This window comes from Beta vulgaris, chromosome 8 (genome assembly GCF_026745355.1).
Source record: "Beta vulgaris subsp. vulgaris cultivar EL10 chromosome 8, EL10.2, whole genome shotgun sequence".
Classification (NCBI taxonomy): domain Eukaryota; kingdom Viridiplantae; phylum Streptophyta; class Magnoliopsida; order Caryophyllales; family Amaranthaceae; genus Beta; species Beta vulgaris.
Genome location: NC_079209.1, coordinates 57,701,765 through 57,717,402, shown reverse-complemented (window position 1 = coordinate 57,717,402; position 15,638 = coordinate 57,701,765). Strand labels below are relative to the sequence as shown.

The 15,638-nt window shown below is 33.0% G+C and overlaps 1 protein-coding gene across 2 annotated transcripts; it reads left to right on the top strand.

The window, feature by feature from the left end:
* Positions 1-2,979: 2,979 nt before the first annotated feature.
* On the top strand, positions 2,980-14,624 carry LOC104902130 (ABC transporter G family member 32). Of its 2 annotated transcripts, XM_010689820.4 has the most exons (24): positions 2,980-3,588; positions 6,364-6,484; positions 6,583-6,671; positions 7,091-7,175; positions 7,875-8,034; positions 8,120-8,196; positions 8,299-8,352; positions 8,575-8,665; positions 8,748-9,049; positions 9,130-9,411; positions 9,539-9,855; positions 10,164-10,324; positions 10,403-10,506; positions 10,605-10,755; positions 10,893-11,015; positions 11,110-11,201; positions 11,302-11,634; positions 11,819-12,109; positions 12,197-12,280; positions 12,375-12,508; positions 12,593-12,820; positions 13,152-13,323; positions 13,440-13,694; positions 14,184-14,624. In XM_010689820.4, exons 1-24 carry the CDS (start codon positions 3,311-3,313, stop codon positions 14,454-14,456), a joined length of 4,257 nt encoding a protein of 1,418 aa, XP_010688122.2. In that variant the 5' UTR covers positions 2,980-3,310; the 3' UTR covers positions 14,457-14,624. The 2 variants fall into 2 exon arrangements, with proteins under 2 accessions (XP_010688122.2, XP_010688123.2); XM_010689821.3 differs by lacking the exons at positions 2,980-3,588; positions 6,364-6,484 and having other exon boundaries at positions 6,637-6,671; positions 7,865-8,034.
* Positions 14,625-15,638: the final 1,014 nt, after the last annotated feature.

Below are 15,638 nucleotides of genomic sequence, written 5' to 3'. Positions count from 1 at the left end.
GGAAGTGATACCTTGCTTGAGTTGAGACTCTTTCATTTACGGCAAGATTAATAAGAATGCAAGATCAATTATCAAAAAAAAAAAAAAAAAAAGCTTGTGCCGAACACGTCATTAGTCATAGTTACGAACACTTCGTGTAGATTGTTTGTTTTTTCTCTTGTTTCTTGTGTTTTTTGTTTGTACTTATTGCCAAATAAATCATAACATTAGTTAAAAAAGAAAGTCCAAAACACGCCTTTTTTTTCTCAATTATCGGATCAATAATTAATGAAGTATTGAGCTAAAGCATTTAAGTTTGGGATCAATAGAGAAAATTAAAGGTCATCTCTCAAATAAAGATTTATGGCTTTAATTTCTCCTTTAAATTATACTCTAATTTTTCATTATAATATTACTTGCGTTGGCAAAACTAATTAAGTTTAAAAGTATTTAAAGTCATATAAGATCTTCAAAAATTATTAGAATAGACGGTCTAATTTTAACATAAAATCAGACTGGCCTAATACTGAATTCTTTTAACAAGCCCATTCCATTTCACTATAACCTAACTCTATTCTAGGTATCCTTTCTTTTCTACTTTCTTTGTTTTCTTGATTATCGAACTAAACAGACAATTTCAAAAATTAACTCGTTAGTCTTACGAAACGGATTAAATTAGTCACTAAATGGATTAAACTAGAAACTGAATAGGTTAAACAATATCATTACTGAATCGATTACACTGGTCTCTAAATAGATTACACTGGTCTCTAAATACATTCAACTAGTCACAAAATTTAAAAGAAGGTGGTATAATATTGGACTTGGACTTGGACCGTGTCTAATTTTAAATTAAAAGTAGACGGTCTCGTAAAACCAATCATAAGATCTTATATACTCTTGTAATGCAATTATGATTTGTACATATGTTGTTTTGGAAATTTAGACTATTTGAGAAAAATTATTAACAAAATCAAGATTAGATTACTTATCAAAAAAAAAAAAAAGAGATCAATATTTCTATGATTACATTCTTCTTAAAAAAAGTTTCCTCCTTGAAAAAACTTCTTTACTAGAAGAAAAAGAGTAAAGGAAACAAATAAAAAAAGACCAAACAGTCCAACACGTATAATCACCGCCCTCAACTGTCTGTCTACTCCAACGGCCATTTAATGCGTTTTGCTTTCTCTCTCCCGCCAGTCCGCCACTTACTATTTTGTGGAAAAATGTGAGACAAAGAGGGCCTATCTAAATAAACCCTAAATTAGAATATTTTTTTTAGGGGAAAAGTTAGTACCACAATATATTAATCCAGTGACATAATGTCCATCACTACATATGGGTTCACCTCTGCTGGATAGTGATTTTTCCAAATCTGTTCGTCATCAAAAGGTACTAACTTAGCAAGATGATGGGTTACAAGCTACCGCATTGTCATCCCTTTTGACATGAGACCGACCTACTGAATTAAACCTTCTACTCAGTGATAAAATATTCTCTAAGACAGAATCAAGATCAGAGAAATAAATCAAAGGTCGAAAATTTGACTTTCTTGTTGGAAATAGTATTTTTGATACATTTTAACAAAACTTAAATTTAGGTTGTTATATCTCACAAAAAAAAAAATTAGTGAGGTATATCCCTACAAAATGCTCTATTACCCTGATATAACCCGCAAAAAAACTCATATTATTAGATTGTATCATTAAATTTTAAAAAAAAATTATTTAAAAAAAAATAAACAAAACATAAAATAATTAACATCAACCAATAAATTTGAGTGACACAAATAATCATACAAATAAGTGAGACAATATTTTTTTTCCATTAATAACATTCAACATCACATTTTGACTTTTCTTACTTAGTTATTCATGTACTTCTTTTATTTAAAAAAATAAACAAAATATAAAATAATTGACATCAACAAATAAATTTGAGTGACACAAATAATCATACAAATAAGCGAGACAATATTTTTTTTTCCATTAATAACATTCAACATCACATTTTGACTTTTCTTACTTAGTTATTCATGTACTTAGCTTCTTGGCTCTAACCCAACAATACTTGGCTCACTAGGTCAAATTTCATAAAATTCTTGTCTTAATTAAAAAATTATGATTCTAGTAAAGATTTGTATCTTCGCTATAAAAATATGTGAATTTTGATTTAGATAGCATCGTGTTTCGAGTTCTAGAAAAGAATTTGAACCTGTAACCTATTGTTCACAACACATTAATCTTAACCACTAAGTCAAGACATCTTCAATATGGTATACTCTACTCGTAGTAGTGCATCAAATACACTAAAGTATAAACAATTATAATGTATCACACGGGACACAATCATCTAATTACTTGTTATTTATTAACCTATTTGATCTTTTTAGCTACATTTTTTAAAATTAAATTCAAGGGTTTTGATATAATAAACCGTCTTTAGATTTCCAAATAAGTATTAAATGCATTTTCTATAATACTCTTTACGTCTATTTTTACATGGGAATTAAGGTTAGTAGAATCGAAGAAGGATAATAAAGATTTTTTGTTTATTTAAATAAATATTGCATAGGAAAAGATGATTTTAGGAGAGAGAATGAAAAATAATTGATTAAAAACATTAATTGTAACACTTGAGTTGAATCAACAAAACAAAAAACTAATTTCAAAAAACGAATAAATGAAATGGGACGGAAGGAGTATTTTGTGACACCCAAAATAAAAATAGAAACTATATTTTAAGACAAAAGTACTAGTATTCTTTGAGAAATAATTTATGACTCAATCACACATCAATCAATATACTTAATATTTATTTATTCCGTATTTTTTTTCCATTTTTATCATTTCCCTAAATTGAATCCTCCAAAATATTCTAATTTTCCGAAGTTATAAAGAGATTGCATTGTCACACAAAGATGTCTTGTATACAAAATCTTCCAAGGTAAATCTAGAGGTCAACAAATGGACACAATAGTAAAAAGGTGTAATGGAGAAAGAGAGAAAAGAAGGTAAGGAAGAGGAAGTTGGTAATAAATGCATGAAAGAAATAATAACCCAACTACCAAGCACATAAAAAAAAAAAAGCACAGAAATAATAAATACTCCTCCTCACAAAACAATGGCAGCTTAGCCACTTACAACAATATAACCTAAAATTAAAAACTAAGGTCCCCCATTCCCATCTATCTATCTATCTATCTACATTACGTTACATTACATTACATTATCTCTTCATTTCATTTCATACACTATCCTCCTAAATTCTTTATATAGTTAGCTGGTTTCATAACTGCTTCATTTTCTCTCTCTTTTTCTCGTCGTCGATAATGTGGAATTCGACGGCGGAGAATGTGTTTGCGAGATCAGAGTCGTTTAGAGAAGGTGGCGAAGATGAAGAAGCACTCAAATGGGCGGCACTTGAGAGACTTCCGACGTACACTAGAGTACGTCGTGGAATATTTCGGAATGTTTTAGGAGATTCTACGGAGATCCATGTTGGAAAACTTCAAGCTGATGAACGTAAACTTGTTTTGGATCGTCTTTTTACCTCTGTTGAGAATGATCCTCAGGTTTTCTTCGATCGAATGCGCCGCCGTTTTCTTGCGTAAGTTTTTCAAGTTTTTGGCGAAAAGATAAATTTCATTAATTGAAAGACATACGATATTTTCAATAAAATATTTTTCTACTTTAAAATTATTACAATATACTCTCTCTGTTTAACAGTATAAGACCCGCATGATGTTAACTTTGATTGTTAATTACTTTTAATTTATGTTGATATAAAATTTTGAAAAAATAATATTATTATAGCATTTTTTTAAGACGAATCCAACGATATAATTTGTATAATTTTTACTTATCGTATTTGTGAGATATTTGTGGTCAAAGCAAATTTTCGTAAAACATGACTGCCTTATATTTTGAAACGGAGGGGGTACTCTCTTCGTTTGAAATCATAAGACATGTAAATCACTTTTACGCATATTAAGAATTTAGTTAGTTTTAGTTAGATTTGAATAGGTAATAAGAATTTATATTAAATATTATATTGATAATAGAAAATAACCTATAATCTTATTTTGATAATATAAAGTTGTATTTAATTTTACATTAGTGATGTAAAATGCCTTATATTCTGAAACAAAAATTTCTAGCTAAAATGCCTTATAATTTAAAACAGAGGAAATACTTGTTTTTGGCACGGATATATAGAAGGTAAGAGAAGTTGAAGGGGGTACTGTGTTAATATTTATGTTAAAGCAAGGATAAAGAGAAAATTTTAAAATTGTTTAGTGTAAATAGTCTCATGTTTAATGAATTAAAAGCTACTATAAATGACAAGTAGTGTTATAATAATATAAGGTTGAGCAAGTATTAAAGAAAAATAAAATACAATGTGATGATATTTATGTTTAGTTTTTTTGCATGTCCTTTATGAGATTTATAAGAATATTATTTTATTTTATTTTTATTGATAAGTGCATGAGAATTTTCAGAAGTTGAGATTTTTTTTTTTTATGTTTGAGGATGAATTATTTTGATAAAGAGGATATTAGCTTTTGTACTTACACTGGAGTAGTTACGACTATGTACTAAATGAGGTGCTGTACTGTCTCCAGTACTCCACTGATGTATTGGTTGAGAAAAATAATGGTTGAATATAATAGAGGAGAGAGAGAAAAAGAGGTAAATATTAATTACTTTAGAAGTAGTTTTTTTTGGTGCAAAACATTAATTAGTAAGAGTAGCACATAATTTGAATACTCCATTTGGTTAAAAGACTAGTTTTTAAGCTCGAGTTATGCATCAGGTAATTATATATTTCATTTATTAATATTTTACTTTGAAATAATAACATCAAGTATCATTTGGTTTAGTGGTTAAGATATTAATATATAAGCTTGTAATCTTGGGATCGAATCTTACCTGAGTTGGTCTTGTAAGAGACCGTCTACTTTTAATTTAAAAGTAGGCGCGGCCCAAGCCCAATATTAAAAAGAGAATAGATCATATTTCTTAATATAGTGACTACTTTAATCTATTTAGTGACCATTTTAATCTATTTAGTGACCAGTTTAATCTATTCATTAATAACATTCTTTAATTCATTTAGTGACTGATTTAATCCATTTAGTGACTAGCTTAATCCATTTTGTAAGACTGACGGACTATTTTTAAAAATTGTTTGTTCTAATTCAAAATTTAGAAGGGAAATAAAAGAAGGAGAAGAGAATGGACGACTAGGATGGTGCAAGATACCTAAAATAGTGTTAGGTTAGAGAGAAATTGAATGGGCTTCTTAGGAGAACTTAGGTTTGCATTGTCTAATTTTATATTAAAATTAGACCGTCTATTATAATAATTTGTGATCTTACCTAATGTATTTTCTATGTTTTTTAGGCCATGTCGAATATTGTCGATTACATAACATATAAAACTCCAAGCGAAAGCACCACTTTGCATCGTTTCTTGCGAACGCCTTTTACTATATTAGATGAGAGTAAATTTAACTTTGGAAGCATTGTATATTGCATCCGAAAAACTCGCATTTGGTTGGATATTTTAGTGAGAACTGAGAAGTAATGCTGCAAATTCAATGCTGTATGTGTAATGTTACTAATTTTAGTAGAAAAAAAAAATAGGGAACTAATTCGTGGAATTTTTTTATTGCCTTTTTCTATTTCTTCACATATTATACCTTGATCATTGTTGGTGATGATATATTAGTATACGGGAGGAAAAAACATAGTCATGTACTTGGGTAGATTTTTCTTAGATTCGTCTCATCATTATATTTTTAAAATATCAAAGTGTATAATTTGTTTTTACTTATTGATAATTAATGATGGTCATCGTGTAAATTAAAAAATAAATAAAGTAGTATTTTTTTTTTCCCTACAAGTCCTTTCAATTTTAATTTTTACTTTAGAATTACCCATTTACGATATAGAAGTGCTATAGATTGTACATTCTTTTTAAGATAAGATGAAGTTCTTTGCATGGAGGGAATTAGGGATCCCTGCTTGCAAGGGGTAAGAATCGATCCTAAAATCTCTGAAATCGATGATGATACCAGTATCACTACTATCACATGTTACTCGCTATTAATTGTTTGTACATGTACCTGTGCTCATGCATGGTATATTAAGTTTGTGTATTTATTTTGAGAGAATTTGGATTATATATGTTGGTGACTTATTACTTATACGTGTGAAAATTTGTCTTTCTCAATTACTATACTAATGATCGGATCAATCTAATATTAACTACTCACTCCGTTTCTATATATTCTTCCTATTTAGAATCTTTTTTAGAGAAACAGAAAGAGATATTTTATTGCACGTAGTAAGCATTACAGTTTACTTATTTCGTTTTACAGGGTAGATTTGGAATTTCCAAAGGTAGAAGTTCGCTTTCTGAACTTGACAGTAGAGGCTAATGTCCATATTGGAAGCAGGGCATTGCCAACTATTCCTAACTTCATTATCAATATGTCAGAGGTGAAGAAGCAAATTAATATCAACAAATTGATCTTATTTATTGTAATTTATTTGTTAATTGATGTCTTAATCATGAAATATTTGTAACATTGTTGAAGGCTTTCTTGAGGAAGTTGCATTTATTCCCAGGCAAAAGGAAAAAGCTTACCATATTAGATGATATAAGTGGAATTATCAGACCTTCCAGGTGCGTAAATATATTTCAAGTGTTACTCTTTGTTAACGGCCCGTTTGGTCAATGGTCATAAATAGTGGTAATGGTAATGAAATATATTGTAAATGTGTAAAGAAGTTCTCATGCCGATGGCCATGGGAACGAAACTTTATCACAAAACATGGGTTTCCTCTATAAATTTTCATTACCACCCAATACCACCTTCCCAAGTGGTAATGGATGGTAATGAGTTTTTAGGAAGAAAATGGAAATCTTGGGATGAAGTAGCACTACCAGTCTACCACAGGTAATGACATTGTAGTTGTAGTACAAATTTACACTATAATGCATTACCATTCTCACCATTTATGGCCTCTTACCAAACGAGCCGTAAAAGTCCCTTGTTTGGTACAATATGGTTAACTTATGGTAACTAATTCCAAACATTGCAGGTTGACCTTGCTACTAGGACCTCCTAGTTCTGGGAAGACCTCTTTGATGTTAGCTCTTGCGGGACGTCTTTCACCTGGATTGCAGGTACCAAGATTCCAATTTAATTAAACTAGGGGTGCTCACGAAAATAAACTTATATGTACCCGTTGTGTAAACTACCCACTAGAGATAGATGTTAATGCTTTGTGTAAACAAATGAACTTTTCATCGTTTATCTTTAGTGGGTAGTGATAAGATTACCCATTGGGTAGATGTAGTATTCTCGACGTTTATGATATAATCTCTCTACGTTAATTCAATTCCAATTTGATGGTCCTAGAATAGACATTTTCACATTTGGACTTATATTCTAGTGATCAAGAAAGATGACTATATATACTACATTGGATCTTCTTTGTTAGTCCCAACATGTAATTTTCATAAAGTATTGGTAATCAATACTTCCTGCATTTTCAAACAATTGCAACAATACATTTTTCTGTGTCAAACTTCACAAATTTTGGCCACAAATTCTTCATTTCTCACGTGATATATGAATAAAGATTATCGGATCTTATTATTTTTGTAGGATGACCTGTTACTCTTTTATGCAATGCTCCTAGCAATTTACAAACTCAGCATACTCCACTAAGACAGTAATGAAGTAGAAATAATATTTGGAAGAGAATAAAACTGAAGTACTTGTATCAAATTTCAATGCACTATGGGTGAAATGCATATTGGATGTGTCTTGACTCTTGTGGTTGTATGTGTTTATCCTAAAATCTCTTTAGTACTTGAAAGATGTCAGGGAAAATCACATATAACGGGCATGAGCTCCGAGAGTTTGTTCCTCAAAGGACATCAACATATGTAAGCCAACAGGATTGCCATATAGCAGAGATGACTGTTAGGGAAACTCTTTCCTTTGCTTCACATTGTCAAGGTGTTGGAAGCAAGTACGGTAAGCTAGTTACAACTGCCTTTTATGTTTTCTTGTCTTGATAAAGTTGGAAATGGTTAAGTTTATTGTATAATCATTATGACAGATATGCTTCTAGAGCTTGCGAGAAGAGAAAAGCAATGTAGACTAAAACCTGAGGAAGATCTTGACATTTTCATCAAGGTTAATGCAGTCTTTGAATATTTTTGTACTATAGTCCTTGCTTAAGACTTATGTAGTTTCTTCGAAGTCGCTACCTTTAATAATGTAGTTAACCTGATGCAGGCAATGTCTCTGGATGGGAAAGACACAGGCCTTCTTGTGGATTATATTCTGAAGGTATTGTATTAAATCCATCTGATTTTGCATTATACGTTGCATCATCATAAAAAGATAATCTATTGAATCCTTTGTATTTAATCAAATAATCTAATAGCCAATTGCAATAGCATTGTGCTCATTTTATGGACGTAGGTTTCCGCTTAGCTTTGATCATTGTAACAGCAATACAACTTTTTTTGTACTTTATCTTGTTTTAGCACTAAAACTATTTATACAAAGATTTTAGGTTTAGATATATGTGCGGACACTCTTGTGGGTGATGAGATGCTTAAGGGAATTTCTGGTGGTCAGAAGAAGCGGCTTACAACAGGTATCAATTAGCTGTGGTAATCCAATCTTGAGTCCCTGTTATATAGTGCATCTTTGCTGATGCAGTCTTCTTGCTTTGGTAGGTGAACTATTAGCAGGACAATCTCGAGTGTTGTTTATGGATGAAATATCGAATGGACTTGATAGTTCAACTACTTACCAAATTATTAAGTATCTCAAACATTCAACCTGTGCACTGGACGGAACCACAGTGATCTCCCTACTACAGCCTGCTCCAGAAACCTATGAACTGTTTGATGACATAATACTCTTAAGTGAAGGTCAGATTGTTTATCAAGGACCACGTGATTCTGTTCTTGATTTCTTCACATCCATGGGATTTACTTGTCCTGAAAGAAAGAATGTTGCAGATTTTCTGCAAGAGGTAGATTTTCTTCGCTTGAGATGGACTATTCTAGGTTCTACCTGGATGTGTTACTTATGGAGTACAAACTTCTTCCACAGGTTACATCAAAGAAGGACCAACAACAGTATTGGTCTGATCTTACTCGTGCTCATCAGTATGTTCCAGTAGAAAAATTTGCAGAAGCTTTTCGCTTCTTCACTGTGGGAAGTAATTTGTGCCGCGAACTATTTACTCCATTCAACAGGCGAAAAAGTCACCCTGCAGCTCTATCCACTTCTTCATATGGTGTCAGTAAATGGGAACTTCTTAAGATTGGATATACTTGGCAGAAGCTCCTAATGAAAAGGAACTCTTTCATCTATGTCTTCAAGTTTATACAGGTAAGATAGCCATGTATATCTCATGAGGTAAGGTCTCTCTTACTATTGTAGAGGCCAATTAAGTTTCTGCGATTCTATGCATCTATATCTGTACCTATCATGATTTTTCGTCCATGTGCTCCTGCAGCTGGTCTTTGTTGCTTTCATCACAATGACTGTTTTCTTCCGAACAAAGATGCACCATGATACAATTGATGATGCAGGCCTGTATATTGGTGCTCTCTACTTCTCCATGGTTATAATTCTTTTCAATGGATTTACAGAGGTCTCCATGTTAGTAATGAAACTTCCAGTTTTGTACAAGCATAGGGACTTGCACTTTTACCCTTGTTGGGTATATAGTATTCCTTCTTGGCTCTTAAGCATCCCAACTTCACTGATTGAATCTGGTGTTTGGGTCATAGTCACATATTATGTGATCGGTTATGATCCCAACATTGCAAGGTAACTTATGCATACAAGTGTACTCCGTCTTCTCTTTGAATTGCAACTTTTTAACTTGTGCACTATTAATATACTGGCTTTGACTGTAATGATATATAGAAACAATTGTTAGTATTTCAGATAGAATTGGATTTATAATTTGTAATAATAGATAATTAATATGTTGATGGTTGTTCTTCATTGGATATTGTGAAAGTCAAGTGTTGAAAAGAAATGCTGAATGCTGAGTATTTTTTTTCTCTGTTTCTGGATGCTTAGAGGTTTCCTGCAAAATTATTGATTAACTTCCTCATAATCCTTTTTTTCAGATTGTTTAAGCAGTTCTTGTTATTCTTTCTCCTACATCAGATGTCTTTGGGACTTTTCCGTGTGATGGGATCTTTAGGTCGAAATATGATAGTGGCCAACACATTTGGATCCTTTGCCATGTTGGTTGTGATGGGTCTAGGTGGATACATCATTTCAAGAGGTAAAATATTGTACTTTACAGGTAGCTTCACGCATAGACCTCCAACTTCATTTAACTTGATTTTGTTGATTTGCACAGATAGCATCCCAAAGTGGTGGGTCTGGGGTTTCTGGATTTCTCCCCTCATGTATGGTCAAACTGCAGTTTCTGTGAACGAGTTTCAAGGTCATTCCTGGGATAAGGTAATTAGTTCTCCTACATTTTTTTTGTAATCTAAGATGTAAACTCCGGAATCAAAAACCTGATTTTTCTACCTTTGCTTTGTTTTGTTTTGTTTAAGACATTTGGGAATGTCAGACTAGGTGAAGCTGCACTGAGATCAAGGAGCTTGTTTACAGAAAGTTACTGGTATTGGATTGGAGTGTGTGCAATGGTTGGCTACATCGTCTTGTTCAACGTCATGTTCACAATCTTTCTCAGTTATCTTCATCGTAAGATATACATCTACTGCTTTAAACATTTTGGAAGTTCCATCTTAGTTAATATACCCCTATATTCAGCTCTAAGTGATACATGATTAGCCATTGAGGAGAATATGCTAATCACATTGGTTTACTAAATCAATCAGCCCTTGTTAAGAGACAAGCTGTAATTTCTAGTGCTGAATTCGAAGAGAAGGAAAGGAAGAAAAGAGGCGAAATTATGACTATCCAGTTGAGAGAATTAATGCAGCATTCAGGTTCATTAAAAGGTGTGTAACTATACATTTATGTTTCATTCTTCCTTGACAATCATATGTATAAGCACCTTATTCTGTCTTTGGTCTATGCCTTTACTCAACAAAGGAAAAGCATCTACACAGAGGGGTATGGTTCTGCCATTTCAATCACTATCAATGTCCTTTAGCAACATCAACTATTACGTGGATGTTCCTTTGGTGAGCATCTCACATGGCACTCTTTTCAGCTACAAAATAGATTGCATATCTGCAGTTAATTTTTCAGTACTAATTCTCAATAATCCATCTTGTGATGCAGGAGATGAAACAAGAAGGCATATCAGAGGATAGATTACAGCTGCTGGTTAATGTCACTGGAGCTTTCAGGCCTGGGGTGCTCACTGCATTGGTTGGTGTCAGTGGTGCTGGTAAAACAACTCTAATGGACGTATTAGCTGGCAGGAAAACTGGTGGACACATAGAAGGGAGTATTTTCATATCTGGACATCCGAAGAAGCAAGAAACATTTGCACGAGTATCTGGTTACTGCGAACAGAATGATATTCATTCCCCTTGCTTGACTGTTTTAGAATCTCTTATGTTTTCTGCGTGGCTACGATTGTCATCAGAAGTTGACTTGCAGACACAAATGGTAAGCGTCCGCCATTGCTGATAAACTTATCAGTTTGTTCTTTCCTTTAAAATTTAAGAAAAAAAATTTCTGTCTGTTTTCGGATCATTCTTTCTCTACCTTTCTGGACTTATTAGGTTGAGGTAGTTGTCCTCTACATTTCTTTTGTTGTTGTCGACTAACTACTTCAGACATTGATTTCCAGGCATTTGTAAGTGAAGTAATGGAACTTGTGGAACTCACTTCCCTAAGTGGGGCCTTGGTTGGTCTCCCTGGAGTTGACGGTTTATCAACAGAACAAAGGAAGAGGTTAACTATTGCAGTTGAATTGGTTGCTAATCCGTCGATAATCTTCATGGATGAGCCAACAACTGGATTGGATGCAAGGTCAGCAGCAATAGTGATGAGAACTGTGAGAAATATTGTGAACACTGGTAGAACAATTGTCTGTACAATTCATCAGCCAAGCATAGACATCTTTGAATCATTTGATGAGGTAGTTTTCCTCTCCAACTGTCCTCATTATTGAAGCCTATTTGACAGTAAGGATGTGTGTTTTTACAAAAGTCTCTTTCCATGGCAGCTTCTATTTATGAAGCGTGGAGGACAAGTCATTTATGCTGGCCCACTTGGACCAAGATCTTGCAAGCTTGTTGATTATTTTGAGGTTAGTAAGTTGCAAGTACAGTCTCTGATCTGCTGCTTTTTTTTCTTTTTCTTTTTTAAAAAAAAACGGTCCTTAATATATGGAATACTTGTAGGCAGTGGAAGGGGTGCAAAAGATCAAGCCGGGTTATAATCCTGCAGCATGGATGCTTGAAGTTAGTTCTATGGCAGAGGAAGCACGTCTAGATATAGATTTTGCAGAAGTCTACAAAAACTCGCGTTTATTTCAGTATGTGCAGCTTTTAATTTCATGTAATTCATCATCGTTGGTCTATGATACTCTTGTTTAACTTGTAGCCTTCTCTTGGTTCAGATATAACAAAGAGTTGGTTGACCGTCTCAGCAGGCCACCTAGTAACTCTAAAGAAATAAATTTCCCGACAAAATATTCTCGATCATTCTCTGATCAATTCCTGACTTGTCTTTGGAAGCAAAATCTGTCTTACTGGCGGAATCCTCAGTATACTGCAGTTCGCTTCTTCTATACTGTTATCATTTCACTGATGCTTGGATCATTTTGCTGGAAATTTGGCTCTAAAAGGTACACTAGTTGGACGACACTTTTTAACTATCAATAATCAAATAGGTCTTCCTACAATCACTCTGTGATATGCAATGGTGCAAATATTACAGTGGAACATTATGCAATTCTGGCAGAAGTTGTGAGTTTTTACGGAATCAACAGAAAAATAAGGGTGCTCTGGGAAGTTTAATTCCCAATTTTTCCAAAAACTTACCAAATGTACTACGATATGCACTATTTACAAATCACAGTCATAATTAAGTGGTTTCTCATAATCATACACACCATTTGCACATGTTCTATGTCAAACCATCATGTCCTGCTAACACTACTTGTTGAAATTTTATAGGGAAAACCAGCAGGATATCATTAATGCAATGGGATCACTATACGCAGCGGTACTTTTCCTTGGAATTACCAATGCTACAGCAGTGCAGCCTGTTGTTTCCATTGAAAGATATGTTTCCTACAGAGAGAGAGCTGCAGGGTTGTATTCAGCTTTACCTTTCGCCTTCGCACAGGTTCTCTTCCTACTATTTGTTTGGTTTTTAATCTGTTGTCTTTTTTTCTTCTTTTCTTGAATATTCTTTAGCTGATTCTAAAGTTATGTTTTTTCTGTCTATTTTGTTGTGTGCAGGTAGCCATAGAGTTTCCTTATGTTTTTGGGCAGACGATTATTTATGCAGTAGTCTTCTACGCTATGGCCTCGTTTGAGTGGACAGCTTTGAAATTTTCGTGGTATATATTCTTCACGTACTTCACAGTACTGTACTTCACTTTTTTCGGAATGATGACAACTGCTATCACACCCAATCACAACGCCGCTGCCATAATGGCTGCTCCATTCTATATGCTATGGAACCTCTTCAGTGGTCTCATGATTCCTTACAAGGTAACGTAGTTTGCACTAAATATAAGTATACAGTCTTCTGCCAATTTTATAACCAACAAAAACATATTTTGCTCATAATATTTGTTGGAATGTATATTTGATCACAAATACTGTATATAGACTGAAACATCACAGTCTTCAGATAGCTAAATATATGAATGTTGTATCTACTCATATTCAGCCCTTTTGATAAGCTAAATGTTTGTTGTTCAATGTACAATCCAAAAATTAAAAATATTACGATCAAATATAAAGATATTTGTTATGGACTAGGAATTTCCTGCTATGCACATAACATGCTGCGCTAAGTGCGAGTAGAAGTCATCCTATGTTTTGTCCTTTCCATTCACTTGGATCTCTTCCATTTCACAGATTTTTCTTCTGATTAAGGGAAGTATAAGGTTATTTATGTCAGGATGCTGTAACTACTGAATTTTTCTGCTTTTAGTTACTTAATAAACTGATCAACTTAATTATTTTCTACACCAGAGAATTCCTGTATGGTGGAGGTGGTATTACTGGCTCAACCCAGTAGCCTGGAGTCTTTATGGTCTTCTTACTTCCCAATATGGTGATGATAGCAAGTTGGTGAAGTTGTCCGATGGGGTTCACTCGATACCTACATGGCAACTGCTAAAAGACGGCCTAGGATTCAGGCATGATTTCGTGGCGATTGCTGGTGTTATGGTAGCCAGTTTCTGTCTGTTGTTTGCTGTCATTTTTGCTTATGCTATAAAGTCATTCAACTTTCAGAAAAGATGATAGAACACTCTATAATGATACTCTCTTCTTCAGGAATTATGTAAGGAGTAATATGTATAGCAAACAGGTATTTACATATATAGGCCATTCATTTCATACTTTGGATATTGATTACAATTTGTTATTACATGTTGGAAGGAAATAAATATGCAATGCACCCCACCAATATCAGTAATTAAAGATCCTCTCTAACCTTTGTTATTGTTTCTAACATTATATTGTGATGCTAACTTTCAATTGTATGAAACGAGAGTTTACTCTGCAAAGTACTCATAGAAGTTTAGAGACAATAATAACAAATTGGTTTACGTGGTCTTTAATGCAGACTTCGCATAAATTTTTGAAGTATGTACTTTAATTAAATAATATGTTTTTTTAATCTTCTTTTCTTTCTTTAATCCAATAAGATTTCGCGAATGGTCAACATTTTATCTTTGATTATATGATTTTGAATATGAAAAATAAAAGTTGTTTATATAAATGTACTCTTCCAAAGATGTGTTAGGAATTTTTTCCAATGAAAATCCTATGGTGGGAAAAGAACGAATCTTTTTGTTTAGAAGTGTTATGTTTATGTGGAGATATAAGAAGTATATAGGATGGGCAGAACACAAGTTTGCAAGTGGATATTTGAAGTGTTTTTAGTGTCAAACTGTAATACAAGAATGATCTCATATTCTATGCACGCAAATTCTTCTAAACTTATATACACTCTCCCATAAAATTCTTGGTGATTACCATTATAGTTTGGCTATCAATTCCCATAAATATGTAATATAATAGAAAATTGTAAATACAATTTTTTTCGTGAAAAACAACCTGAAAAAAAATTTACAAAAAGAAGACCTCAAAAGAAATTTACGAGGAACAACTCTGGCCCATTTTCCAGCATTGATCATATATTTTCCGACATTGACTAATTAAAACCAAACATGTGCAGGACATGTGACCTATATCTCTTACGTTTCAACCCCATTTTTCTCCATTCTTCAGCTTTGATTCCATCAATATATATTGGATAATGGAGGAAAATGGAGCGAAAAATAAGAGTTATGGGTCACATGCCTTGAACATGTTTGGTTTTAATAAGTCAATGCCGGAAAAAGAATCAACGTTGTCTGACGCAAAACAAATAAATGTTAATCTTCTTTTGCCTTTTTTTGAAAAAATAAATGTTATTTC